Source organism: Epithele typhae, assembly GCF_022376455.1.
Source record: "Epithele typhae strain CBS 203.58 chromosome Unknown BXZ73scaffold_31, whole genome shotgun sequence".
Lineage (NCBI taxonomy): Eukaryota > Fungi > Basidiomycota > Agaricomycetes > Polyporales > Epitheliaceae > Epithele > Epithele typhae.
In genome coordinates this window covers 109,688-133,280 of record NW_025954222.1, presented here as the reverse complement: position 1 = coordinate 133,280, position 23,593 = coordinate 109,688, and the positions used below count along the sequence as shown (strand labels likewise).

At 57.6% G+C, this 23,593-nt stretch overlaps 8 protein-coding genes across 8 annotated transcripts; 5 read left to right on the top strand and 3 right to left on the bottom strand.

Moving 5' to 3' along the window:
- Nucleotides 1-671: 671 nt before the first annotated feature.
- Nucleotides 672-3,700, top strand: BXZ73DRAFT_78295 (uncharacterized protein; the record flags this gene model as incomplete). The annotated part of the gene is made up of 8 exons (XM_048022852.1): nucleotides 672-821; nucleotides 877-1,334; nucleotides 1,456-1,562; nucleotides 1,625-1,786; nucleotides 1,812-2,297; nucleotides 2,359-2,515; nucleotides 2,627-3,619; nucleotides 3,676-3,700. The coding sequence occupies 8 exons, from the start codon at nucleotides 672-674 to the stop codon at nucleotides 3,698-3,700; spliced, it is 2,538 nt and encodes an 845-aa protein (XP_047876885.1).
- A 462-nt stretch (nucleotides 3,701-4,162) lies between these two features.
- Nucleotides 4,163-5,685, bottom strand: BXZ73DRAFT_48442 (uncharacterized protein; the record flags this gene model as incomplete). Its single annotated transcript, XM_048020055.1, has 4 exons — nucleotides 4,163-4,782; nucleotides 4,839-5,066; nucleotides 5,116-5,218; nucleotides 5,290-5,685. Coding segments are annotated over 4 exons (1,347 nt in total), but the record flags the coding sequence as incomplete, so codon positions are not given.
- Nucleotides 5,686-6,266: 581 nt separating this feature from the next.
- Nucleotides 6,267-8,303, top strand: BXZ73DRAFT_48340 (Metallo-dependent hydrolase; the record flags this gene model as incomplete). The annotated part of the gene is made up of 9 exons (XM_048020037.1): nucleotides 6,267-6,489; nucleotides 6,540-6,586; nucleotides 6,639-6,992; nucleotides 7,055-7,093; nucleotides 7,146-7,255; nucleotides 7,315-7,752; nucleotides 7,807-7,884; nucleotides 7,935-8,139; nucleotides 8,196-8,303. 9 exons carry the CDS (start codon nucleotides 6,267-6,269, stop codon nucleotides 8,301-8,303), a joined length of 1,602 nt encoding a protein of 533 aa, XP_047876883.1.
- Nucleotides 8,304-8,601: 298 nt separating this feature from the next.
- Nucleotides 8,602-10,775, top strand: BXZ73DRAFT_78292 (Metallo-dependent hydrolase; the record flags this gene model as incomplete). The annotated part of the gene is made up of 11 exons (XM_048022851.1): nucleotides 8,602-8,821; nucleotides 8,853-8,917; nucleotides 8,970-9,323; nucleotides 9,383-9,531; nucleotides 9,593-9,825; nucleotides 9,889-10,093; nucleotides 10,152-10,229; nucleotides 10,293-10,305; nucleotides 10,432-10,485; nucleotides 10,547-10,612; nucleotides 10,668-10,775. The coding sequence occupies 11 exons, from the start codon at nucleotides 8,602-8,604 to the stop codon at nucleotides 10,773-10,775; spliced, it is 1,545 nt and encodes a 514-aa protein (XP_047876882.1).
- A 634-nt stretch (nucleotides 10,776-11,409) lies between these two features.
- Nucleotides 11,410-14,226, bottom strand: BXZ73DRAFT_78291 (uncharacterized protein; the record flags this gene model as incomplete). The annotated part of the gene is made up of 8 exons (XM_048022850.1): nucleotides 11,410-11,940; nucleotides 11,979-12,223; nucleotides 12,256-12,391; nucleotides 12,447-12,613; nucleotides 12,667-13,130; nucleotides 13,166-13,299; nucleotides 13,437-14,120; nucleotides 14,167-14,226. The coding sequence occupies 8 exons, from the start codon at nucleotides 14,224-14,226 to the stop codon at nucleotides 11,410-11,412; spliced, it is 2,421 nt and encodes an 806-aa protein (XP_047876881.1).
- A 1,649-nt stretch (nucleotides 14,227-15,875) lies between these two features.
- Nucleotides 15,876-18,016, bottom strand: BXZ73DRAFT_78290 (uncharacterized protein; the record flags this gene model as incomplete). Its single annotated transcript, XM_048022849.1, has 9 exons — nucleotides 15,876-15,960; nucleotides 16,024-16,271; nucleotides 16,329-16,475; nucleotides 16,533-16,643; nucleotides 16,700-16,870; nucleotides 16,938-17,332; nucleotides 17,367-17,398; nucleotides 17,632-17,698; nucleotides 17,815-18,016. 9 exons carry the CDS (start codon nucleotides 18,014-18,016, stop codon nucleotides 15,876-15,878), a joined length of 1,458 nt encoding a protein of 485 aa, XP_047876880.1.
- A 666-nt stretch (nucleotides 18,017-18,682) lies between these two features.
- Nucleotides 18,683-20,037, top strand: BXZ73DRAFT_102311 (uncharacterized protein; the record flags this gene model as incomplete). Its single annotated transcript, XM_048015190.1, has 2 exons — nucleotides 18,683-19,316; nucleotides 19,427-20,037. 2 exons carry the CDS (start codon nucleotides 18,683-18,685, stop codon nucleotides 20,035-20,037), a joined length of 1,245 nt encoding a protein of 414 aa, XP_047876879.1.
- Nucleotides 20,038-21,721: 1,684 nt separating this feature from the next.
- Nucleotides 21,722-23,148, top strand: BXZ73DRAFT_90551 (kinase-like domain-containing protein; the record flags this gene model as incomplete). Its single annotated transcript, XM_048025678.1, has 6 exons — nucleotides 21,722-21,838; nucleotides 21,896-22,147; nucleotides 22,210-22,500; nucleotides 22,551-22,589; nucleotides 22,640-22,927; nucleotides 22,978-23,148. The coding sequence occupies 6 exons, from the start codon at nucleotides 21,722-21,724 to the stop codon at nucleotides 23,146-23,148; spliced, it is 1,158 nt and encodes a 385-aa protein (XP_047876878.1).
- Between the last annotated feature and the right edge of the window lie 445 nt (nucleotides 23,149-23,593).

Sequence of the window (23,593 nt, the reverse complement as noted above, 5' to 3'; positions counted from 1 at the left end):
GCGGGAACTGCACACGGCGCGCGGGCAGCGGGACTGTGCGTTGGGGGCCCGGTGCATAGCTGTGATCACAAATGTAAGAATCGTGAAAGCATGAGAGCGTAGGCCTAGGTTCCATACTACTCGAGGGCAATCCCGAGTGGGGGCGCCACTCCCCGCAGAGCGTGCGCGGCCGAGTGCCAGTCCACCGAGGCGGTCCTAGGGACCTGTTAGAGTCGAATCGTGCATGCTGCAGGGGGTAGCCGCGCTGAGCCTCGTCACCGGGAAGGCGGAGGAAGGCGGGGGATGAATCGATGACCGAGGAGGTCTGCTGAACGAGGCTGCGGGCGGCTAGAGCCAGGATTTGCCGCCATTCCAAAGAAGTGGGCGCTTGTCACGTGATGTGGCAGGCAGTGTAGAAATTATGGTGGTATTTGTTGGCAATGCAAACATCCTTCCCGCTGCCGCGTACTATTCCGTCCGCTGCCGACCCCCGCCCTCGATGGCGGCTTCAGGACTCTCGGACCGATCAGGGTGAAACGAGGCCCACTCCCACAATGCTGGTTAGGGGCCGGCAGAAAAGTTCTCTCCTACAAAAGCCAACAAGTTGCGTCGACGCTACATCACTCTCCTCCTCCTCCTAGAGCTGCACCCAGGGTAAACAACTTCGCGCAATTATGGCAAGGGTCGGCACCATGCCCGGACACTGCGTGACGCAGGACCAAAAGTCCTTCCTAGACCGCCTCACTAAGGGAGGCCATCCAGACGTGGAGCGATCCCACTTAGTGAAGCCCGACGTCGACAAACTGAAGAAGGGACACGAATGGGAGGTGACGCTCGAGTTTGTGCGTATTTTCGCTGCTCATCCGAAGTATCGCGTTCTAATATCATCTCTTCAAGGTCCGTTTCGCCCACAGCATCTTGGAGCACACAACTCCTCCAGATGACCGACCAGAACTCGTCGTCCGCGATGTCTCAGACCGACAAATGCCGGCCAATTCCACTCTGACTGAATCCGGCCGCTCCAACTCGACCAAAGGCGTTGGGTGCGATGCCGGCCTGTTCTTCAACGACGAGCGGTATCGTCAAGTCGTTCACGTTTCAGAGGAGGAATACCTCGACGTTTCAGAGGAGGAAGACCGCGACGTTTCGGAGGAGGAAGACCTCGACCCCTCAGAGGAGGACGACCTCGACGACTCAGAGGAAGAATACCTTGACGATTCAGAGGAGGAAGACCTCGGGAAGCCAGGTGCAACATCGGAGCTGGAGGACAAGCACGGGATGCGTGCCCCTTTCGTCGGGCGCTGCTCATTCGCCGACATCGTCGTCCCCATCGAGGTCAAGGCACACCACAGCCAGTGCGCGTTCGAATTCAAAGATTCTGAAACCACTTCCATTCGGTCGGAGGAGGCGACTGACGAGGACCCTGCATCGATGGGTTGGGCCCGTTCGGCAAGTACCTCGGGTGACCTTCGCCAGACAGCACCGGATCCATGTCTACGCCGTCTACATCTTCAAGAACCTTGCACGCTTGGTCTACGTCGATCGCGGCGTCTGTGTCGTGACCGACGCATTCGACTGGAGTAGTGAGAGGGTATGGATGACCTCGTCACCTTCATCTGGCGACTCGCGCACATGACGCGCACAGAACTCGGCTTCGACCCTACCGTCACCACCGCTTCGCGGGAGGACTTCGAGGAGATGTACGACTTTGCGAGGAAGTCGACTTCCATCACCCCATACGTCCGCAAGCAGCTCTACTACGCGCTCTGCCTCACTGAACAACTGGCCGATGACACCCCTGCGACACGTACCCCGAGCCAGTGTGCAACCAGTGGCGCTCCGGCGCATCAAGAGGTCGAACGGCGGATACATCTTGTTTGGCCGTCCGACGTTCGTGAACCCGTCTCTTGTCGGTCGCTGCACCATCGCCGGCGTCGCGTTCGTCCCCGCCCCGTCAGACGCCGTGGACAAGGCGGCCGCCGGGAAGGCGATCTTCACCAAGTCGCTCTGGCGGATCGATCACCCGGCCATCCGGCCAGAGCACGAAATCTACGAGATGCTCAAGGCCAAGCTTGTGGGAGGCATCCTCACGTGTCTGGGTGGTGAAGACGTCTCTGCCGGCCCAGGACTCCAGCGACTGTGCACGCGTGCAGCTGAATATCTCGACGCAAGGATTCCTTCGGCTGCCGGCGACAAGGAGAGCCATCAACGGTGCAGCCGGGTGCTCTACCGGATCAGTTTCGAGGAGATCGCTCGGCCTCTTACGGACTTCAGGTTCTGGCCCGAGCTGTTTGCGATCCTCTCCGACGCCCTGACAGGTGGGTCCTTGTTTCCGTAGATGTTCGACAAATCTGACGAAGCCGGTGCACAGCCCATCAGGATGCGTGGAACAAGCGGAGGTCTTGCACCGTGATGTCAGCGTCAACAACATTCTGATCGTCGAGAAGAATGGCACGCCCTCCGGCGTACTCTGCGACTGGGAGTGTGCAAGCGTAAAGACCAAATGGGTAAAGCGCAGAGGATACCCGACCGCACGGTGTGTCCTCTCACTCTCCCGTGAAAGGGCCAGAGCCTGACAGGCATGGTCTCAGGGGACTTGGCAATTCCGATCTGCGACGTTGTTGAACTGCCCGTGGATGCCATACAGACTGTCGGACGACATCGAGTCCTTTGTGCACGTGCTCAACTATCTCGTCATGCGCTTTTATTACACAGGCATAGGCTCATCCGAGTTTGTCGCAAGGTACTTGTGTTTCTTCGAGGAATATGGTGAGGTGAAATGCGAGGAGAGAGGCGTCACGGCCTACGTTGGCGGCACACAGAAGCTGTGGGCACTCAGAGCCGCACAGCCGCATTTCGAACCTGAAGATAACGACACTCTGGCCACAGCCATGCAGGACGTCGCCGACATCTGCGCACGGCACTACGGTGCTATGGACTTCAAAACGCTCCGGCGGTTGTATGCCCCCGTCAAAGAAAAGAAAGGCATCGTCGAAATGAATGCCAACGTAGAGGCCATATCAGATGCACTTGTCGACAACTTTCAACGCGACGGGCCCGCGCGTGAGGTATCTCCCAGCGACGAGGATTCCCAGTCTGGGGGGTCTTCTCCGCCCCTCGTTCCGTCCACTCCTCTCGCCACCCTGTCATCTCCCGCCAACCCCGTCCCATCTTCTCCTACCGACCGCGAGGACGCAGAGACCTTGGTAGGCAGCCATGGACTCGACGAGTCCGACGGCGCAGACGCCAACGCAACGGCGAAGTCCAACCCCCCGCCATCCCCGCCGCCGCCGCGTCCCGACCCTCCCGGCCCGCTGTCTACGCACGAAGATCTTCTTGCTGTGTCCAAGAGATGGAGCGTGGCCCGGAAGTGGCCGAACAAGAAGGAGCGGTCGCGGTTGACGCAAGACTTGTTCGTCGACGTGCGGCTCGTCAAGCGCAACAACAACGCGTTCTCGCTCGGCTCGACGGACCCGTTCTACTACTCCAAGCCGACCGAGCCGGCGCGGAAGAAGGCCAAGACGAACAGCGGGACACCGCTCGCCAGCGTCGGCGAGGAGCCTGTGCCGCTCGAGCGAGACGATGATGCGGACAATGCCAGCCAGGCGCCGTCCGGTCATAAACGCAAGCGGAAGGAGTAGTGAGCGAGCCGCTGTGCCACTCGGATTTGGAATCTCTATGGTGTTGTTTTGGCAGCTCGAGCGTGTTGAAGGTCGAATAAGAGATAGTAAATGGCCATCGTGAGCGGCTTCGGCCCGGTAAGTACAATGTGTGGGCGCAGAGCACGTGCGAGCGGGCAAAGCACGCACGCGCGAGCACTGGTGGAGGTGCCAAAATAAACAGGCTGCACTAGTGAGTGAGAGACACAAAACCGCCGTTGACCTGAGGACGTCGATGCTTCGAGCGTTCGTCTCCTCTACTCCGATGACCTGGGTCGCGGACGCGTATAGCAATCTCGCGCCTTCCTTGCAATGAAGTCCCGATAGTAAAAACATCGACCTGTCTTGATTCGAGTCGCGTCACGAGAAACTTGCAAGTGTGCTTCCTCAAACGTCATGGTAATGCGGTCAAGTCTAAAGTCTGCGCGAAAGAATAATGTTAACTGGTGACTAATCAATACATGCATCCCAGTGAGACAGCGTTTGCACGGAGAACAAAGTACACGCGAAAGCAGTCTAAAAGCTTACTCGACGACGATGACTTCAGTAGATTCGTTCCCTACGCCCGCGCTCCCTTTGTGCTCGAAGATCCCTTGCACAGTCTCATTGAGCGTCCGCAAAAAGACCGTCATCTGGTCGCGCGCGAACATGAACGGGTCCTTGAAGAAATCAAGCCGCTCCACGATGTCGGGGTCTTCCTTGTCGAGGTCATTCGGGACGTATTTGACCTTGAGCACGAGTTCGTCGCGCGACACCCGCTGGTTTACTGGCATGTTGTCTGGCCGGCCGTACATGTTCCGCAGGACGAAGTTAAGCGCTGTTAGGGTCGCAGAGCAGATAAGACGGCAGCACAAGTACTCCGAAACAGTGTACCACGTACAGAACTTGGCGTCATCTTCGCTGGAATACGTGTATACGCACGTCATCAACTCTTCCTCGATATCAGGCCACTCGGGGGACTTCTCCATCTTGACGTTCATGACAAGGAAGTTGGTCATGTCTTCGTAGAGCTTGATCACAACCGCATTGCGAAGTTCTGTGGCCGTTGCCTTGATCGAACGTGGGACTAAGGGCCCACCGGTACGTGACACCATCGTCTTGGAACGCTCAATTTCCAGCTCCAGCTCCTTCTTTGTCATCTTGGCTGTAGTACAACGCCTTCATTAGTGGTGATTCTGGCAAGGCGATTCGAGAGCGTACCTTCTTCGCGGGCATCTAGCACCTCCTGCTCTTTAGCGGTCACCGCCGCGTCTCGTTGCTTGAGGGCCTCCTTCAGTCGAGAGTTCTCCTCCAGCAGCGCCTTCTTCTCTGCATCGGCGGCTTCGCGGGTCATGAAGTGCAGGGTATGCGTCCCATTAGCACTAGACTTGGAAGGGGATTGTAGTTGGGATAGTTGTCCGGTAAGCTCGTGTATGAGACTGTCCTTCTCTTTGACGCTTGTGAGACCGCGAAGATGTTACCTGAACGAGCGGCTTACTTTGCACGGTGTCGTCGAACAGAGCCTGAAACTCCTTCAGCTCTTGCTCAGGCTCGGAACGTAACCGGAAGAGTTCTTGAAGGGTCTTGTCCAACTTGTCTCGCTGAAGGGTGATCTGACGCCGCACCGGTGTCCTGTGAGTGCGTGCCCGGAAGAATGCAGCTCCTTGCTCACCTCGGTTGTCGCCTCTTGTGCTGCAGTAAGTTGGGCGCGCAGATCCTCCACCTCCCGCCTGAGCCTCTCCTCCTCTTTCGAGGGTCGTGCAGGGACGGCTGCTCCATTCTTCATCTTAGCCTGTTTTGTGCCTCGTCCTGCTCGCGGCGCTGGGGGTTCTGGGGCGTCGTCGTCGTCCGGCTCGATGGCAGCTTCCTCCACCTCCATCGCCTCTCCATTTACGGCAGACTGATCCGCTCGAGTCTTGCCCTTTGTCCCGTTCGGCTTGGTGGTGCCATTCGTCATGGCCGTCGCTGCTGAAGACGTCCTCTTCGCTCCCTTGGGTGGACCGATGTTGGTCGCGACAGCCTCGGGGTCTTCGCTGGTCTTGCGCTTCTTCTTCGCAGGTTCGACGACCGCGACCTCTTCCGGCTCATCGTTGAGCTCGATGGTAGAGCCGCGCTTCGTGGTGGACTTCTTCGCGGCCACGGCCTTGGTCTTGGAGGCAGGCTTTGTGGAGGGACCCGCAGTGGTTTTGGCTCCGGTCCGCGGACGACCGACTTTAGCGGGGGCGGGGGTGGTGGGACCGTAGTTGTTTGCTGAAAAGCATGGGCACTTCCATCGATATTCAGACGTCCAGGCGCGCGGCAGGGAGACGACAGGAGCTTACCGAGATCGTCCTCGGAGGCGTCGGACATGGGGAGCACAGTGGGTATGTTGGGGGTATGTCCGAGTGAACGGTGGCGAAAGTGCGTTCACGCGCCTTTGTTTGGCCAGTCAACAACGCGGCGAGACGCGATCGACGCGGCACGTGCGGTCCGCCCGCCCACAAGTCGCGATGGCACAATGCGCTCGCATGATCTTCTCTCCGCCACCATGGGTCGACTTCAAATCAACCATCACACATCACACCACCCTGGGTCTGCCTCCTGTTTGCTGGTAACCCACATTCACCTCTCAGCTACCCGCCTAGTCTGCTCTTCGCGAACCCAGTCTCAATGGAAGCCTACCTGAGCAAACGCGAGGAGCTCATCAGTGAAGACAGGGCCCTACGGCCAGACGGCTTTGCGTCCAAAAGCCTCACTCCCGATGAACGCAAGGCGGACGAGATCCTCAGGACCGTGCGGGCAGCGGAGGCGGAGTCGGTCTGGGGTTTGGACCGCAAGTCCAACCATCCACATGGATCTCAGCAGATGTTCCCGGGAATGGAGTTCTTGACTGGTGCGTGGATCCAACTCCTGTCGGTGGCCGTGGTTTCATTTCGTCGCCAGCCCGGAAGACGATCATGGGCACGAAGATCTTCGACATCCTCAGCAAGGTATGTCGTTGCCCCGTCTCCGACCCCATATGCGCCAACCTATCCTGCTCAGATGCCCAAGGGTGGACTGCTCCATGTGCACTTGGACGCAACCGTGCGTGCGGACGTTCTCTTGAAGCTCGCCCTTCAGCAACCCGCTATGCACGTCCGCATCTCCGGTGCTCTCGCCCTTAACAGCTTCAAGACGGTGCTCCCTGAGTTCCGCGCCCTCCCCCAGTCCCAGTGGACTCAGATCGCTGGCATCACGGACGCGCAACACGTTCCAGGCTCGTGGGTTCCCATTCAGAACGCGCGCAACAACTTCGACAAGGCCATGGGCGGCCCGGAGGGTTTCGACCAGTGGGTTATTGGCTCCCTCATGATTGATCCATCAGAAGCATATCATACACACAACACTGGGGCCAAGGTATGTACGCGATCTGCGGTGATCGTTGGGCTGGAGTTGTTCTGACGTGTTATATGTAATAGATCTGGGAAAAGTTCGAGTCGACTTTTGGTGTGTCTGGGGTGAGTATTGTAATACCTGTGCGGCGTCCGCATCCTCAACGAGACTTCGCAGGGTCTTATCCTGAACATGTCGATTTTTGCGGAGTACATTCGAGAGTTCCTTCTGTCGTCAATCGAAGATGGAGTGTCGTATGTTGAGCCACGCATCTTGTTCTGGGACAAGTGGGTCAATGAGCGTGCGCATACAACCACATGTCTGATCCGTCCCCTTCTATTTCCAGGTTCATGGTCGGCGAAGACGGCGAACAAAACGTGCCCCACCGGGTATGGGTTCAGACCTTCGAACGCGTCATGAACGAAGTTCGTGCAAAAATGCACGCGCAAGGCCGCGACGATGAATTCGTCGGCGCACGCATCGTCTATTCCACCGTCCGTGTATGCGAGTCGAGCGAGCTCGAGTGGTTCTTGGAAGACTGCCTTGCGCTCGCCAAGGAGTTCCCACATCTCATCGCCGGCTTCGACCTTGTCGGCCACGAGGACTCGCTGAAGCCCCTCATCTACTACTACGAGCCCCTCACTAAGTTTGCGGAGAGGCAGAAGGAGGAAGGCGTCAATATCCCATTCATGTTTCACGCCGGCGAAACATGCGGTGATGGCTCCCCAGCTGATCTCAACCTGTATGACGCCATTCTGCTTGGCACTAAGCGCATCGGTCATGGGTAAGGCTTTGACGGCATCCCTTCCTGCACGCTGACTCACCCTCTCGAGCGTAGATTCTCCATCTACAAGCACCCCAAGCTCATGGAGATATGCAAGGAGAAGGGTATTTGCATTGAGATGTGCCCCATCTCGTGAGTGTTGGGCTTCCCTTTCCTTGAACCACTGCTAAGGATACCACTAGAAACGAGATATTGCGGTTCACGGGCTCCATGCCTATGCATCCACTTCCGGCCGTCCTGAACCATGGTGTACACGTCGCACTCTGCTCCGACGACCCGTCGATCTTTGGCAACATGGGCCTCTCGTTTGACTTCTTCCAAGTTTTCGTGTCCAGCGAAGTTAGCGGAATCGCGACGCTGCGCTCCTTCGTGTGGGACAGTATCAAGGTGAGCCCTGCACTCTGCTCTCTCCTGTGCCTTCCCGTCTGACTCCACATGTAAAGTTCTCGAGCCTTGATGACGAGGAGAAGAAAGAGGCGTATGGCAAGTTGGAACGCCGCTGGACGACGTTCATTCGCTACATCATCGACACCTACGGCCGCAGTATGTGAGCCGCTCAATCACATTCTCTCAGACACTGCATCGCACCCATGTATCTCCATGTATCCATAGGTAATGTCTCGGTTATGTGCATGTACCACCCAACGTAACAACTCAACTTGTTGCAAATACTACTGTTCTGAGCTCTTCATTGTTCTGCCGTGTCTCTCCGGAGTCATTCCGTCCGGAATTAGACGTCGGCGTTTGCCGCGGCGACTGATGAGACGAAGCTGCGGCACTATAAATCTGCAAGACCACAAATGACTCCCCTCCCATCCTCGAGCCTCCCCTCATCGAGGCACCATCTCGATGGACGCCAAGTATCTTGAAGACCGGGAGCGCCTCATCGCGGAGGACAGAGCACTTCGCATCGATACTCTCGCCCTCGCTCAGGCGACGGATATCGAGAAGAGGGCAGAAGACATCGTCCGCCAAATCCGTGCGGACGAGAATGAGCGAGTGTGGGGGCCGAACGCGCCCGAGCTCCCTGGCGCGCAGCACATCTTCCCCGGGATGGCGTTTCTGACTGGTAATTGCCCTTCTCATGGTGTACGACATAGGCAGTGAGAGTTTCTTAGCGAAGGAGACCATCCTGAAGACGAAGATGTTCGAGATTGTCTCCAAGGTGAGCGCGGCTCCGCCTGACTAGCCCTCGAGGTTGACGTTCTCCCGTTCAGATGCCCAAGGGCGGTGTACTTCACGTCCACTTGGATGCCACGGTCGATGCCACGACGCTTCTTCGCATTGGTCTCAAGTACCCCGCGATTCATGTTCGTGCGCCGCAACGAGTGACTGCCTCGTCTATGTTGTCCACCTTTCCCGAGTTCGCTCCACTCCCGAAGAGCTCGTGGACGTCAGTCGCAAGCCTCACTGGGCCTGATTACGAGCCTGGCACATGGGTTCCCCTCAAGAGCGCGATGGATGTGTTCGACGCTACGTTGGGCGGCCCGGAGGGCTTCTTCAAGTGGGCCTGCACCGGGATGACGATCAACCCGTCTGAAGCGTACGGGACACACAACACGACCGACAAGGTGCGCCTCCGGAGTCCTCGTAGGGGACAGTTCCTAGTCGGAGCTGACGACTGCACCAGATCTGGAAGCGCTTCGGGAAGACGTTCGAGATCCAGCGCGGATTCACACGATACCTGCCCATTTGGAAGGACTTCGTCCTCGCCCTTTTCAGGCACGCGGTCAGCGATGGGATCTCGTATATCGAGGCTCGGGTACCGTTTTTCTTCAAGTAGGTGTCGACGTCCTTGACGTGCTATTCGCTCCCTGTTTCACCATCATTGCACAATCAGGTACATGTTCGGCGAAGACGGCAACGAAACCGTGCCTCATCGCGAGTGGTTGATCGCCTACGACCAAGTGCTCGCTGAATTCAAGGAGGAGCTCGTCGCGCAGGGCCGCGCGGAAGAGTGGGTCGGCTCCAAGGTCATCTACAGCATGCGGCGGACCGTGACCCCAGAGGAGCTCGAGTGGTTCCTCGAAGACTGCATCGCGCTCAAACGCGAGTTCCCGCACCTCATCTGTGGTCAGTTCTCGTTTCACTGGCGTTCAACCGCGCAAAGCGGCGCTCACATGGTGCACGTCGCAGGATTTGACCTCGTCGGGCACGAGGACCCACTCCAGCCGCTCATATACTACATCGATCCCCTGCGGCGGTTTGTGGAGCGCCAGAAGGAAGAGGGGTTGGACATCCCGTTCATCTTCCATGCGGGAGAGACGCTGGGCGACGGCTTGCCGGCAGACATGAACTTGTACGACGCCATCCTGCTTGGCACGAAGCGTATTGGTCACGGGTGAGCACCAGTTCGAGGGACTGTTCAAGGTGTAAACTCAGATTCGTGCTGCATATAGCTTTTCTCTCGTGAAGCACCCCAAGATTATGCAGGTGTGCAGGGAGCGCGAGATCCTCATTGAAGTCTGTCCGATTTCGTGCGTCGCTCCTCAGTCTCTGAGCTTTCCGAACGTTGTGCTGATTGACGTTGCACCGTGTAGCAACGAAGTCCTCGTGCGTGCTCCCACTCTTCGCTTGTCGTGCGCTGACGTCGTCCCTCCTCCTGTAGCGCTACACGGGTTCGATGCCGATGCACCCCCTGCCCGTGATGATGAACCAAGGGCTCCACGTCTCGCTCAGCCCGACGACCCAGGGATGTTCGGGTACATGGGTGTCTCGTTTGACTTCTTCCAGGTGCGACTATTATCAGACCGACGCACGAGGTTTCGCTTATGCAGGGGCTCTCGCCCTCTAGGTGCTCGTGGCGAGCAACGTGAACGGGATAATCACCATGAGAGAGCTGGCCAAGGACGGGCTGCGAGTGCGTATCATCAAACCGTCCCACACGCGAGCCTTCTCTCACCGTCTGCGTTTAGTTCTCTTGCCTAGAGCCAGAGGAGAAGGCGCGTGCGCTGGCGCTGTACGATAAACAGTGGGACGCGTTCGTGGACTGGATCGTGAAGACGCGTGCGGAATGTGCGTAGAGAACGCCGCATAACGTGGGCCCATGGGTTTTCGCACACCTCACGGGCCCCCATCTGGATCAGCTCAACCTGGCCCTGCCGGACAGCGTACGGGACCGAGTCGTCGTGGGACTATACACTGACTCGACGAACTTCAACGTTCGCATCACTATATGATATCACTGTATTTCTAGAGCACGTCAACTTGCCATGCCAGAGGCACGCTTTTGTCACTACTACATTCAACATGCATGCTAGATCAACAATTAAAGCACCGCAAAATATTTTGCTCTACTACAATCCCGCTGCGGTGGCACTGCGTCCGCGACCCAGGTCCTTCGGATTATAGGAAGCAAGCCCGGAGTATCGACGTCCTCAGGGTAACGGCGGCTTCATGCGCGCGCGCGTCGCTCTGCACTCACTATTGCAGCCTGCTCATTTCTGCACCTCTACCTGTGCCCGCTCGCACGTTCTCTGCGCCACCCCTTGTACTTGACGAGCCAAAGCTGCTCACAGTAGCCATTTACTATCTTCAGCACGGTCGGGCTGCTGAACCAACAAAATAGAGATACCAAATCCGAATGACAAAACAGCGTCCCTGGCGACTCGCTCACTACTCTTCCGCTTGCGTTTATGACCGGACGGCGCCTGACCATCATCCGCATCGTCTCCTCGAGCGGGTGCACAGGCTCCTCGTCGACGCTGGCGAGCGTGTCCCGCTGTTCGTCTTGGCCTTCTTACGTGCCGGCTCGGTCGGCTTGGAGTAGTAGAGCGGGTCCGTCGAGCCGAGCGAGAACGCGTTGTTGTTGCGCTTGACGAGCCGCGCGTCGACGAACAAGTCTTGCGTCAACCGCGACCGCTCCTTCTTGTTCGGCCACTTCCGGGCCACGCTCCATCTCTTGAACACAGCAAGAAGATCTTCGTGCGTAGACAGCGGGCCGGCGGGTCGGGAGGCGGCGGCCGTGGGGATGGCGGGGGTTGGACTTGGTCGCTGCGCCGGCGTCGGCGCCGTCGGACTCGTCGAGTCCATGGCTGCCTGCCAAGGACTCCGCGTCCTCGGGTCGGTAGGAGAAGATGGGACGGGGTTGGCGGGAGATGACAGGGTGGCGAGAGGAGTGGTCGGAACGACGGCGTAAGAGAACCCTCCGGACTGGGAATCATCGTCGCCATGCGCGGACCCGCGGTGCTGCGCGTCGTAGAAACGTAAGTCTACCTGGCCCTTACTTCATCACTCGTTTCGAAGACGGCTTTCTTTTCTTCGACGGGGGCATACAACCGCCGGAGTGTTTTGAAGTCCATAGCTCCGTAGTGCCGTACGCAGATGTCGGCAACGTCCTGCATGGCTGCGGTCAGAGTATCGTTGTATTTGGGCTTGAAGTGCGGCTGCCCGGCTCTGAGTGCCCAGAGCTTCTGTGTGCCGCCAACGTAGGCCGTGATGCCTCTCTCCTCGCATTTCACCTCATCATATTCTTCGAAGAAACACAAGTATCTTGCGACAAACGAGGAGTGTATGCCTGTGTGATAAAACGCATGACGAGGTAGTTGAGCACGTGCACAAAGGACTCGATGTCGTCCGACAGTCTGTATGGCATCCACGGGCAGTTCAACAATGTCGCAGATCGGAATTGCCAAGTCCCCTGAGACCATGCCTGTCAGGCTCTGGTCCCTTCGCGGGGAGGAGAGAGGACATACCGTGCGGTCGGGTATCCTCTGCACTTTACCCATTTCGTCTTTACGCTTGCACAGCTCCCAGTCGCAGAGTACGCCGGAGGGCGTGCCATTCTTCTCGACGATCAGAATGTTGTTGACGCTGACATCACGGTGCAAGACATCCGCTTTGTTCCACGCATCCTGGTGGGCTGTGCACCGGCTTCGTCAGATTGGTCGGACATCGATGGAAACAAGGACCCACCTGTCAGGGCGTCGAAGAGGATCGCAAACAGCTCGGGCCAGAACCTGAAGTCCGTAAGAGGCCGAGCGATCTCCTCGAAACTGATCCGGTAGAGCACCCGGCTGCACCGTTGATGGCTCTCCTTGTCGCCGGCAGCCGAAGGAATCCTTGCGTCGAGAAATTCAGCTGTACGCGTGCGCAGTCGCTGGAGTCCTGGGCCGGCAGAGACGTCTTCACCACCTAGACACGTGAGGATGCCTCCCACAAGCTTGGCCTTGAGCATCTCGTAGATTTCGTGCTCTGGCCGGATGGCCGGGTGATCGATACGCCAGAGCGACTTGGTGAAGATCGCCTTCCCAGCGGCCACCTTGTCCACGGCGTCCGACGGGGCGGGGACGAACGCGACGCCGGCGATGGTGCAGCGACCGACAAGAGACGGGTTCACGAACGTCGGGCGGCCAAACAAGATGTATCCGCCGTTCGACCTCTTGATGCGCCGGAGCGACCACTGGTTGCATACCGGGTCGGGTACGTGTCGTGAGGGGTGTCATCGGCCAGTTGTTCAGTGAGGCAGAGCGCGTAGTAGAGCTGCTTGCGGACGTATGGGGTGATGGACGTCGACTTCTTCGCAAAGTCGTACATTTCCTCGAAGTCCTCCCGCGAAGCGGTGGTGACGGTAGGGTCAAGCCGAGTTCTGTGCGCGTCATGTGCCCGAGTCGCCAGATGAAGGTGGCGAGATCATCCATGCCCTGTCCACAGATCCAGTCGAATGCGTCGGTCACGACACAGACGCCGCGATCGACGTAGACCAAGCGTGCAAGGTTCTTGAAGATGTAGACGGCGTAGACATGGATCCGGTGCTGTCTGGCGAAGGTGCACCCGAGGTACTTGCCGAACGGGCCGAACCCATCGATGCCGGGGTCCTCGTCGGTCGACTCCTCCGACCAAATGGAAGTGGTTTCGGGATCTTCGAATTCGAACGCGCACTGGCTGTGATGTGCCTTGACCTCGATGGGGACGACGATGTCGGCGAATGAGCAGCGCCCGACGAAAGGGGCGCGCATCCCGCGCTTGTCCTCCGGCTCCAATGTTGCACCTGGCTTCCCGAGGTATTCCTCCTCTGAGTCGTCAAGGTCTTCCTCCTCCGAGTCGTCGAGGTCGTCCTCCTCTGAAGGGTCGAGGTCTTCCTCCTCTGAAACGAGGTCTTCCTCTTCCGAAACGTCGCGGTCTTCCTCCTCTGAAACGTCGAGGTATTCATCCTCTGAAACGTGAACGACTTGACGATACCGCTCGTCGTTGAAGAACAGGCCAGCATCGCACCCAACGTCTTTGGTCGAGTTCGAGCGGTCGGATTCGGTCAGAATGGAATTGGCCGGCATTTGTCGGTCCGAGACATCGCGGACGACGAGTTCTGGTCGGTCGTCTGGAGGAGTTGTGTGCTCCAAGATGCTGTGGGCGAAACGGACCTTGAAGAGCTGATATTAGAACGCGATACTTCGGATGAGCAGCGAAAATACGCACAAACTCGAGCGTCACCTCCCATTCGTGTCCGTTCTTCAGTTTGTCGACGTCGGGCTTCATTAAGTGGGATCGCTCCACGTCTGGATGGCCTCCTTAGTGAGGCGGTCTAGGAAGGACTCTCGGTCCTCCGTCACGCAGTGTCCGGGCATGGCGCCGACCCCTGCCATGATTGCGTGGAGTGCTTCGCCTTCGGACTCAACGAGCGGGACAATCAGACGTTTGTATTGCAGGCAGACGTCCAAGTGTTACGGTTCGCTGTAGTGGCGAAGTGCTGGCCGCCACGGAAACCTGGTCAGGGGCTGATCCAGACTTCTCAGAAACGCAGCAAGGACCCGAGAAATTGGCGACATACTATGCAAACGCCTGCTTGATCGAGTCGTCGCTGTCCTTGGCGAGGATTCGGGAGAGGAAAATGGGTCGAGGCCGAGGTCAGGGTCGTGGGTTGTTTTATAGAAGGGCTGCTAGGGGAGGAGGAGGAGGAGGCGGAGGCGGATGATTATGTCGCTTTTCTGCCGCCTCCATAGTTTCGGAGACCAAGGCTGGATATCGGAGTCCGCGCGCTCAAGGGGCTGAATTTGCCATGGCTATCACGTGGCAAGGTCGGTCCGCCCGGTGCTGGCGCCAAGTTCCATCTCGAGTCTCGAGTCTCGCGGGTTGCACATACTGCGCTTCTCCTGAACCATGTCCTCATATCCATCACTCTCCCGTTTACGTCCGAGTTCGACAACGATGTCGATGTGGCCATTACCCAAAACGCCAAGGTGCTGCCAGACCCAGTCTCTCCGCTCTCGGAATTCCTGCTCGCGTCGACTGTACACCGTACCCTAGGCTCCATCACAAGCGGGAGCCCTGGTATATGGCTACTTCCTCGACGTGGAAGTGGTCGCTGCCATCGAACGCCAACCAAAGCTGGTGGGCCTCGACCACAACCTCTGGACGCTCAACTCCCCACCGTACGTGCGCATCCTCCCGGGAAAGGTCGACAAGCGTGCTCAGAAGGCGATACCTCCAGTATGAGGAATTGAACCCGGCGGTGTGGACGTCGGTGCCCGACCTCTCGCTGTTCACATTCACGAAGACGGCGCTGGGCACTGGCGGACTTGCCATCACGGGAGGAGGATCACGGATATCATGGGATTTCCGCCAATGTGGCGGCGGGTCGAGCGTTGGGATATGTGAGTGTTCCTTTCGCATCGACGCTAGCGTTCCAGCTCCTTGCGTCGCGCTTAGCTAGACAGAATGTCCCCACCTCTATTTGTTATCGTTCGCTCTCGCCGCATTGTCACGCATTGTCGGTTGTATCATCTCGACCACAATCATGATCGTCCGTCCGTTTCCAAATTCGCTGGGTGACTGCGCCAAGTAGAGATCGTCCACATCATGACGGCGAACGGGGCCGGTCATTAACCTCTCGCCTCCGCCTACGGCCCTGCTGCGGCGGCACTTGTGTACGCCGGATGTTCGTCTTGGCCCGCGAGGGCAAGGAATGTGCCGAACGGCGCACGGTGTAGGCACGCCGCAGCAGAATTCACGCAGAAACGCAAACCCGACGGTCATCCACAGTTCGCGCGCCATGCACCAAATAACATTATCGGCCGGCTCGTATCCACTAACATACCAACCAGCTCGGGGCTCTATCGCGTCCGACGAACGTGCAAGTTCAAACGCGGCCCGTCCGTCGGATCGGCGATGGACGTAACACCGCTGCGTCAGGAGCCCAGATGGAGCCTGACCAGGAACGGCCGCTGGCACACCGGGCAGCACATCTTCGTCGCGAACTCGTGCGCGATGCACCTGTCGCGCACGCGGTACGTCAGCGATCGTGGTGAGGGTGCGGGAGAGCGGGGCGGGACGAACCGGTGGCAGAATATGTGGCCGCACAGCGTCGTCACGGGCTCGATGCTCGGGTTCGCGAGACATTTTCGGCAGTGCAGACCGAGCGGGAGGGGCGGCGGGACGGCGGTCGGAGGGAGGGTAATGGAGCTCGCGGCGGGAGAGGGAGGGCTCGTTAGTAATGGTGAGGGGTGCAGTTGACGCGCAGAGTCGGGTCCTGGCGTAGTGCGACTGGAAGGTGGTGGGAATGGGTTCTGGAGCACCGACAAAGCCTTAGGAACAACCATGAGCGACCTAGGGAGAGTCACGACGACACATCGCCGACTCACTGGTTGCTGCACGCGAGGACTTGGGGTGTAGAAGGGAGTCCGGGCGCCTCTGCCTTCGTCCTCGCCTTCATTCCCTTCGTCATCATCGGATCCGTGATAGCTCACGGATATTGGGGATATGCTACGAGCGGTCGACAGAATTGCGGGCTGGGTGAATGTGAAGCAAGTCAGGGAGCGGAATTGAAGAGTAGACAAAGGGCTTACGTTCGAACTTGACGGTGACCTTTGATTCAATGGGATAGCACTTTGACTACCAAAAGTAAAGCTTTGCGCTGTGCTGCTGACAAATGAAGAGGATTGGCATTGGGTCCTGTGCTGCAGGAAATTAAAACTAGAGGTAAGGAGACCATAAACATATCAGAACCGCTTACACTCAACAAATCCTTCATGTCGAACAATCCTTTACCGCAGCTTGAACACTTCGGATGTTCCATGGATTCACGATAATGCTCTTGCAGCTGCTGACGAGTGTCGAAATCCACCTTGCACTTTCGGCACTCGGTGTTTTTGACGATTGCAACGCCAGTACGCAGAACAAAGTCCTATCCGAGATCTCGTCAATAGGCCTGTCTCTGGTGAGACAAGAAATGATGCTGCAACGCAACGCACCTCCGAACCCGAACCACTCGGAAGGGAGCGCGCAAGCGGTGGTTGGGCACCGAGCGAGGGTGGGCCACTCCCGGTGAGGCTTTGTGCAGGTTGTGTCGAGCCCACAGAGTTTCCGGAAGCCGATGCACGATGCTGTTGTCTGACATGAGCCAAACAGTCCTTGTGGCTGTCAAAAGTCGCCTTGCATGCTGTGCAAAAGTAGCCTGGTCGCCACGAGTGCCCGGTGATGCGGCCATGTTCGTCACCAGTGCCGAAGCCCAAGAGTTTCGTTTTGCACTGGAAGCATCTGACTTCGACGCTCATTTTGGAGGTCCGGGAGGCGATGGCGGAGGTGTACGTGCGTGCGGGTGGTGGTGGTAGGTGAAGCTTGAAGTACCGCAGCACCCGTACTGAGTCTGTACATACGCTATTCAGATACGTCAGACACACGTGACTGAGGCGTGGTGACTAGAGCCTCATGGCTGGAATTGGGAGACCGGGAATAGATGAATGTGAGAAATACAGTAGATCTCGGCAGGAAAGGGCATGAAAACGGGGTATCAAATCGAATCGAAGCAGTCTCGAGGAGACGCATCAAAATATGGTACGGGAAGGACAAGGAGGTGCTTTCTTTGGATGGAATGCCAACAGATGTTTACGCACAGTTCATGATTCAAAACGAAAACACCCAGAGGTTGTGGAGACACCGACGTACCCCTCATATACATCTATGGCAGTTTGGATGGTGGGTGGTAAAGGGGCCGAGAACCCGTTGGTAATTACTGACCGAGACCACACGCACATCCAGAGTGTCATCTAGTCCAACGCAGATAACTAGCGGCCAAGAAACCTGTCACAAGTTAGATGCACTCCCTGCGCCCGGCACAGACGCACTCACAGATGCCTACACCTCCCATAATCCGCTTCCCGACCACCGAGCCCGGTGCTCGAGCACGAGTCATTCCCAGAGCATACAACCCTACTGCACCCAGTGCGCCGCTGCCTACGATACGACACCCCAAGCAGTCCTCATATTCTTGGGGGTGCGTTGCGCGGACGACCTTGGTTTCCTCCGATGGACTGGCTGGAGTCGCAGTCATTACGGTGGAGATGGAAGTGAGACGATGATGAGTGGAAAGGTACTGAGATCTGAGAAGAAGATGGAGGCGACAGCATCGTTGAGGACTCGGGTGTCGACGCCAAGTGTCCGCGACGGGCCGGCGCCGAGACCAATCATGGCCACCCGCCACCGTGAGGCCGCAGTGAGGTAGCTCTAAAGTTGCTTCCCTCCGCGCAGGATGGACGCTGTTCAGCCGGGATGCGCTCAAGACCAATTAATGCGCCTTTCTAGTGCCTCACGGGAACTTCGGGCTCTTCCGACGGAGGTCTATCTTGTGGCGAGGTGAGTACGGTCATCAGTTTGTACGGCTTTCAAGTCTCATAATTCCACGCATAGTCTGGACCTAGTAAGCTCTGGAGACCATGCTTTCGAGGCTCGCTCCATCTAATACTGAGACTTTAGCTCCGAGAATCAGAGGTGAATCTGGCCCAAACTCTTGCGCGGGTCCAGGAGGTCATAAACTTCAAGTCTGTGCCGATCAATGCTCTCCCTGTCGAGATACTTACTGGGGATGATACTGCGGCAAGCTGCACAATGGCCTATTCCTGAAAGAGCATCCCCCCTTGGCCACAGCGTCTTCATGCTCAACCGTGTGCGCGTAAGCGCAGTATGTAGGAGATGGCGCCAGGTCGCGCTCGGCACAGCGATGTTGTGGACAATCGTTGACGTGAAACACCACAAGCTCAAAGAAGAATTCATACGCCGCTCCCAGAACACATTTCTCAGCTGCGAAATCCAGCTGGATACTCCGAATGCTTCCCTGGCAGAGTATGCAGCTCGCATTCGCGACCTGAGCATCAGAGACATGCCAAGGACCTCAAACCTTTCACCGCTTTTCGATGTGCCCAACCTTGAGACTCTGTCTATCTACGGTATCCCCGAAAGGATATGGCATCAGGTCAAACCAAACCAGCGTATATCATTATTTCAGGCCCACCCTCCCAAGCTACGTTCCCTTACCCTCAGAGACACAATCTTTTTGCCTACCATCCCTCCTGCATCGTTAACACACCTCGCCCTCAACCACCTGCACTTCGGCTTTGCGGATGAACTCCTCAACATCATTTCTGCTCACTCCTTCACGCTCCAGAAAATCATACTGTTCCACATCCTTGTCGACTCCAAAGACTGGCCTTCTTGCGATGTAATGCGCCAGATTAAGCTCCCACACCTCCAGCGCCTCACTCTCGGTTACACCAAGTACCAAGCGTACTATTTGTACCCTTGGCGGCTCCTCGAACACCTCCTACCACCTCCGTCCTTCACTCTCAATCTCACTGGTTGCCTTATCTACAACCTCCCCCGACCTTTCCCGCCCTCGCATGCTTCGCCGGTTGCACGACGCTCGCGGCCGAGCTCGGCTTCCAATCGATCACCATCGTGCTCGCAGGCGCCCCGGATCCCCGCGCGACGCTCGAGTTCCACAAGTTCTCGTACCGAGGCGACCATCAGGTCACCGACATGATGCCTCGTCTGCGGGCGCTGCTGCCGTGGACCCAAATCACCGCCGTCGCGTGCCGCGCGTCGTGTGAATCCGAGGTGTTGCTCCCCTTCCTAGACTTGCTCCGCGAGACCACACCGGGGCGGGTTCGGTCCCTGCGCGTCCGCCTGGACCGCGACGAGGTCAGGGAGTCGACGCGCTACGACGAGTGCCCGGATCGCCTCAAGCGGTTGGACCTGCAACTCGCGAAGGCGCTGGGCGGACTCGTGATGGGCAATCCGGAGTCGGGGCAAGTGGCGCTGGGGCTGGCGGAGCTCGAGGTGTCGACGGAGGACGTGCAGGACTTGGTGGGGATGGAACCCGTCGGAGGTGCGGCGGCCGGCCTAGAGAGGATCGTGTTTCGTTGTCCGCCGCCGAGCCCCGGTGCCGAGCTCGAATGGTGGACGAGGATGCGGAAGGCTGTCCCACAGGTGGAGATGCACGCGCTTGAGGGCCGAGGGCTGGACGGGCTGCGTCTACCGGAGGTAGACCGGGCGAAGGACGGGTTTGTTTGGTGGTAGGAGCATCGAGAAGTGGAAGAGGCTTGCTTGTAGTTAACATGACCGTGATATCGTCGCCCGCTCCGGGGGAAGGCAGCGTGGTGTGGTTCACCAAGACCGCGTGTTCGTCACCCGCGTCCGTGCCGTCCTACACGCGCACGACAATGTTCGTGAGGCCGACGCGCGTACTTACGTCTTGTACAACCGGCGACCTGTCGTGTCGAGCCTGCACATAAGTACCTGTCAGACCTCGCACCCGAGCCTGCGCCCTGGCGCTGCTCACGCACCTTCTCCGCTTACACAAACACCCCGAGCGCATGCTCCACGCCGCGATATCCGATGTCTTCGGAGAGGTCCTTCGCATGCGTGAGGATCTGTACCTCCACCGAGATTGGCGGCAGAGACGAGGCAGGGTTGATTCTGGTGAAATACGACCGCTCAATGAGTTGACGGCGCGCGTGCCATTAGTCTCAGGTAACGCTGCATGTTGAAGATATAGCAGCTAGTCGCGGTAGAGTGTCTGGCAGACGCTTATGTCAGCTTCCTCACGCGCACGGGTAGTGGCAAGATGCGTGAGGTATATTCACCTGGCAGACGCTTATGTCTGCGTAGTACAAGTGTGAGCGCATATTCGACATAGGTAACACAACAAGAAGACGTACCAGCTTCCTCACGCGCACGGGTAGTGGCAAGATGCGTGAGGAAGCCGGACGAGCCCCGCCAGTATATCTGGAAGCGGGAGCTCTCCAAACGGGAGCGATCGGTCGCCCGCGTGCCCAGGCCACGCGAGCGCTCATTAGTCCATAGCCGGTCATCAAAGTCCATGGCCGCCCCCCCCCGCCGGTCACCCGTCCGGACGCGCTGACCCACTCTCGATGCGCGCGTGCTGCGCCCGCGCGCCGACCACAACACTGCATACAGATGTGCGCGTCAGATATGAAGATGAGCGTACCAAGACATCATCAAATGGAGGAGATATCAACGCGCGCAAGCACTACGGTGAGGCTCGCAAACGGGCCTGCGGAGTCCACGTGGCTCACGGCACCTTTCGCGCTTTTGGCAGGCGCTGGCAATTGAACGCTCTCCAGCCTATGCTCTGCGTCTGACTACAACTTACCACTGGGCTCACTCTCCCCCGGTTTCATATCGGAACAGGATATTTGTAGACGCAAAAAGCCCCTCTTACTCCATTACTTTCGCCGGTCTTCGAACACTTGGCAAGTGAAACAAAGTACTCATGCACTTGTAAAACCCGCTGATGAAGACATGTATGGGCAGGTTGATGATGCAAATATATGTCTAACAGCTCCAGAAACCCCTACAATTTCAACATTCACGGGTCAACTGGAGGCTAAGAGGCTAGTACTACGTTCAACTCCTCGAAGTCGGTGAGAAAATCACAACGAAACTCCCTCGACGCCCACACTTCTGTGGTCTGCCGTGATATTCCGAAGCTCCTGGTGTTGATTACGAGTATCACAGGACCTCTGATGCCCTCTTCCAGAAGATGTGGCCCCGTTGTGCAGCTGAGTCCTGACAAGGGTGACCAATGGTACGGTGTATTCGGGCGAAGCGTTCTCGTCATAAGGTCTCAAGGCTTCCCGAACCTCTCCGACCAGCCCACGGCGGAGTATGAAAGCACTGAGTGGCGTGGCGTTGGGGGTTCGTGCAACGGACCCAGTCTTCCCCTCTTCCCCGTCGCGCCATGCCATTCGCCACAAGAGTTCCCCGCCTCGCCTCAGGTTGTATCGCGCTGGCTGTGCTGTTCTCGTCAGTGTATCTGGCTGTGCGCCGCTCCAGACGCAAGGCTATTCGTGCCCGGGTATGTCCCCTCATGTTTCCTCGTTAAGAACTAGCTCGAAGCCCGTTCGGTATATAGCTTCCTCAGGATCTGCTCTCGTGGCGGGAACCGTTGGATAAGAACGGAAAACTTGATGTTGCCGTTTGGGACTGTCTCAGCGACCACTTTCAACGGCGCGGCTACACATTCTGGCGCCGGGCGCAGAGAATGCTTCGTCAAGACTTGGACCCACCCAAGGTCGTGAGCTTGCGCGGGTTTGGGTACGCTCGCGCCCATGAAGGCTGGGACCGCATGAGCAATTTTGATTTCCTTCACGAGTTCAACTATCCTGTACGTCACTCAGATCCCTTCAACCCGCATTGAAAGCTTGTCCTGCTGACACTGGAACGCAGACACACGCCGTACACGCAGCTAACACTCGGGAGGGACAGGCTGTCGTGATACGTGTTCTTGCTGTGGGAAACCAGGGGTGTGATCACGTTACGATCCTCCGCTTTATAGCATCCACGTATCATGCCACCGCGAGCAGGAACCATGCGTTACCACTCCTCAACGTTTCCTATTTCGAGGACATCTTGTTCGGGATCTTTCCGATGGTCGGCCAAGATTTGCGCGATCTGCTCTATCCGTTCAGAAAGAACTCTGTTGGCGATATTGTGGACATCATCATGCAGTGCTTGGAGGTATGTCCGCTTCTACGACTGCAATGCACTTACGTTACCCTCTGCTTCAGGCACTTGACTACATTCATGGAGAGAACATCGCGCACAGGGTTTGTATTCAGCTCTTGTCCCATCGAATGTGACTCAGGTGTTCCCATAGGATGCATACAAGGAGAACTTCCTCTTGCAGTATTATCCGCAGTCGTTGGTGAACGACCCCCTCCGCATCACGCGTCCGCGTGTATTCCTTCATGACTTCGAAGTCTCAGTCATGTTCGAGAACTTGCCCCGGGAGAAGCACCTTTGCATCGGCGTCCCTCAGGGCGGCACCGTCCCGTTCTCCCCAGACTTCAACGGCCGAGCCTCTCCGGAGGTACTGACGGGCGAGCCGTACTGCCCTTACAAGCTGGATGTGTGGCAGTTGGGGAAGAGCTTCACCGACTTCAAGGTGCTTCTCCCGCCATTCGTGCCACTTCAGACGCTAACTCTTTCCTACAGTCGACGGTCCCAGCAATTGATGCAATCCTGGAGCGAATGCACGAGCCTGATCCGGCTCTGCGTCCGACGGCTTCTGAGGCACTAGGGCAGTTGGCAGACTTCGTGGCCGCTACTCCGCCCCGTGATTTGCTGATTCCCCCGACTACTCCGCATTCTCACCCTCCATCATGAAGCTTGGAAGGCGAGAGTTCTTCCCCTAGATCGTATCTGTATGGGGTAGTTTTGCTGCGGCTGCAAACTTGCTGGATAATCGAACAACCTTCCCATCCCCTGCTTGGATTCTGAGAATATTCTCCATCTGGGGTTCTGACTCGCCTCTGACTCGCCGTGTGATACGTTGGCGCCGCGATCCTTGTTTCGCGAAGGTGAGATTTGTGGGTCCCGCAGCTGGTTAATGCACCAATCGGGAAGGAGGAAGGGCGTAGTCAGTCCTGGGACACAAGCACAGAGGCAAGTCTGGTGGACGGGAAGGTATAAAACGTCCTCAGACCCTTTGGCTTTTCGCATAACCTTCCCCCAGGCTCCCCTATCTCAATCCCAGCCCTCGACACATTCATGCCTGTTCCTAAACACCTCAAGGTATGCGTCGTCCACCCCCGCAGAAATTTGCCCCTGC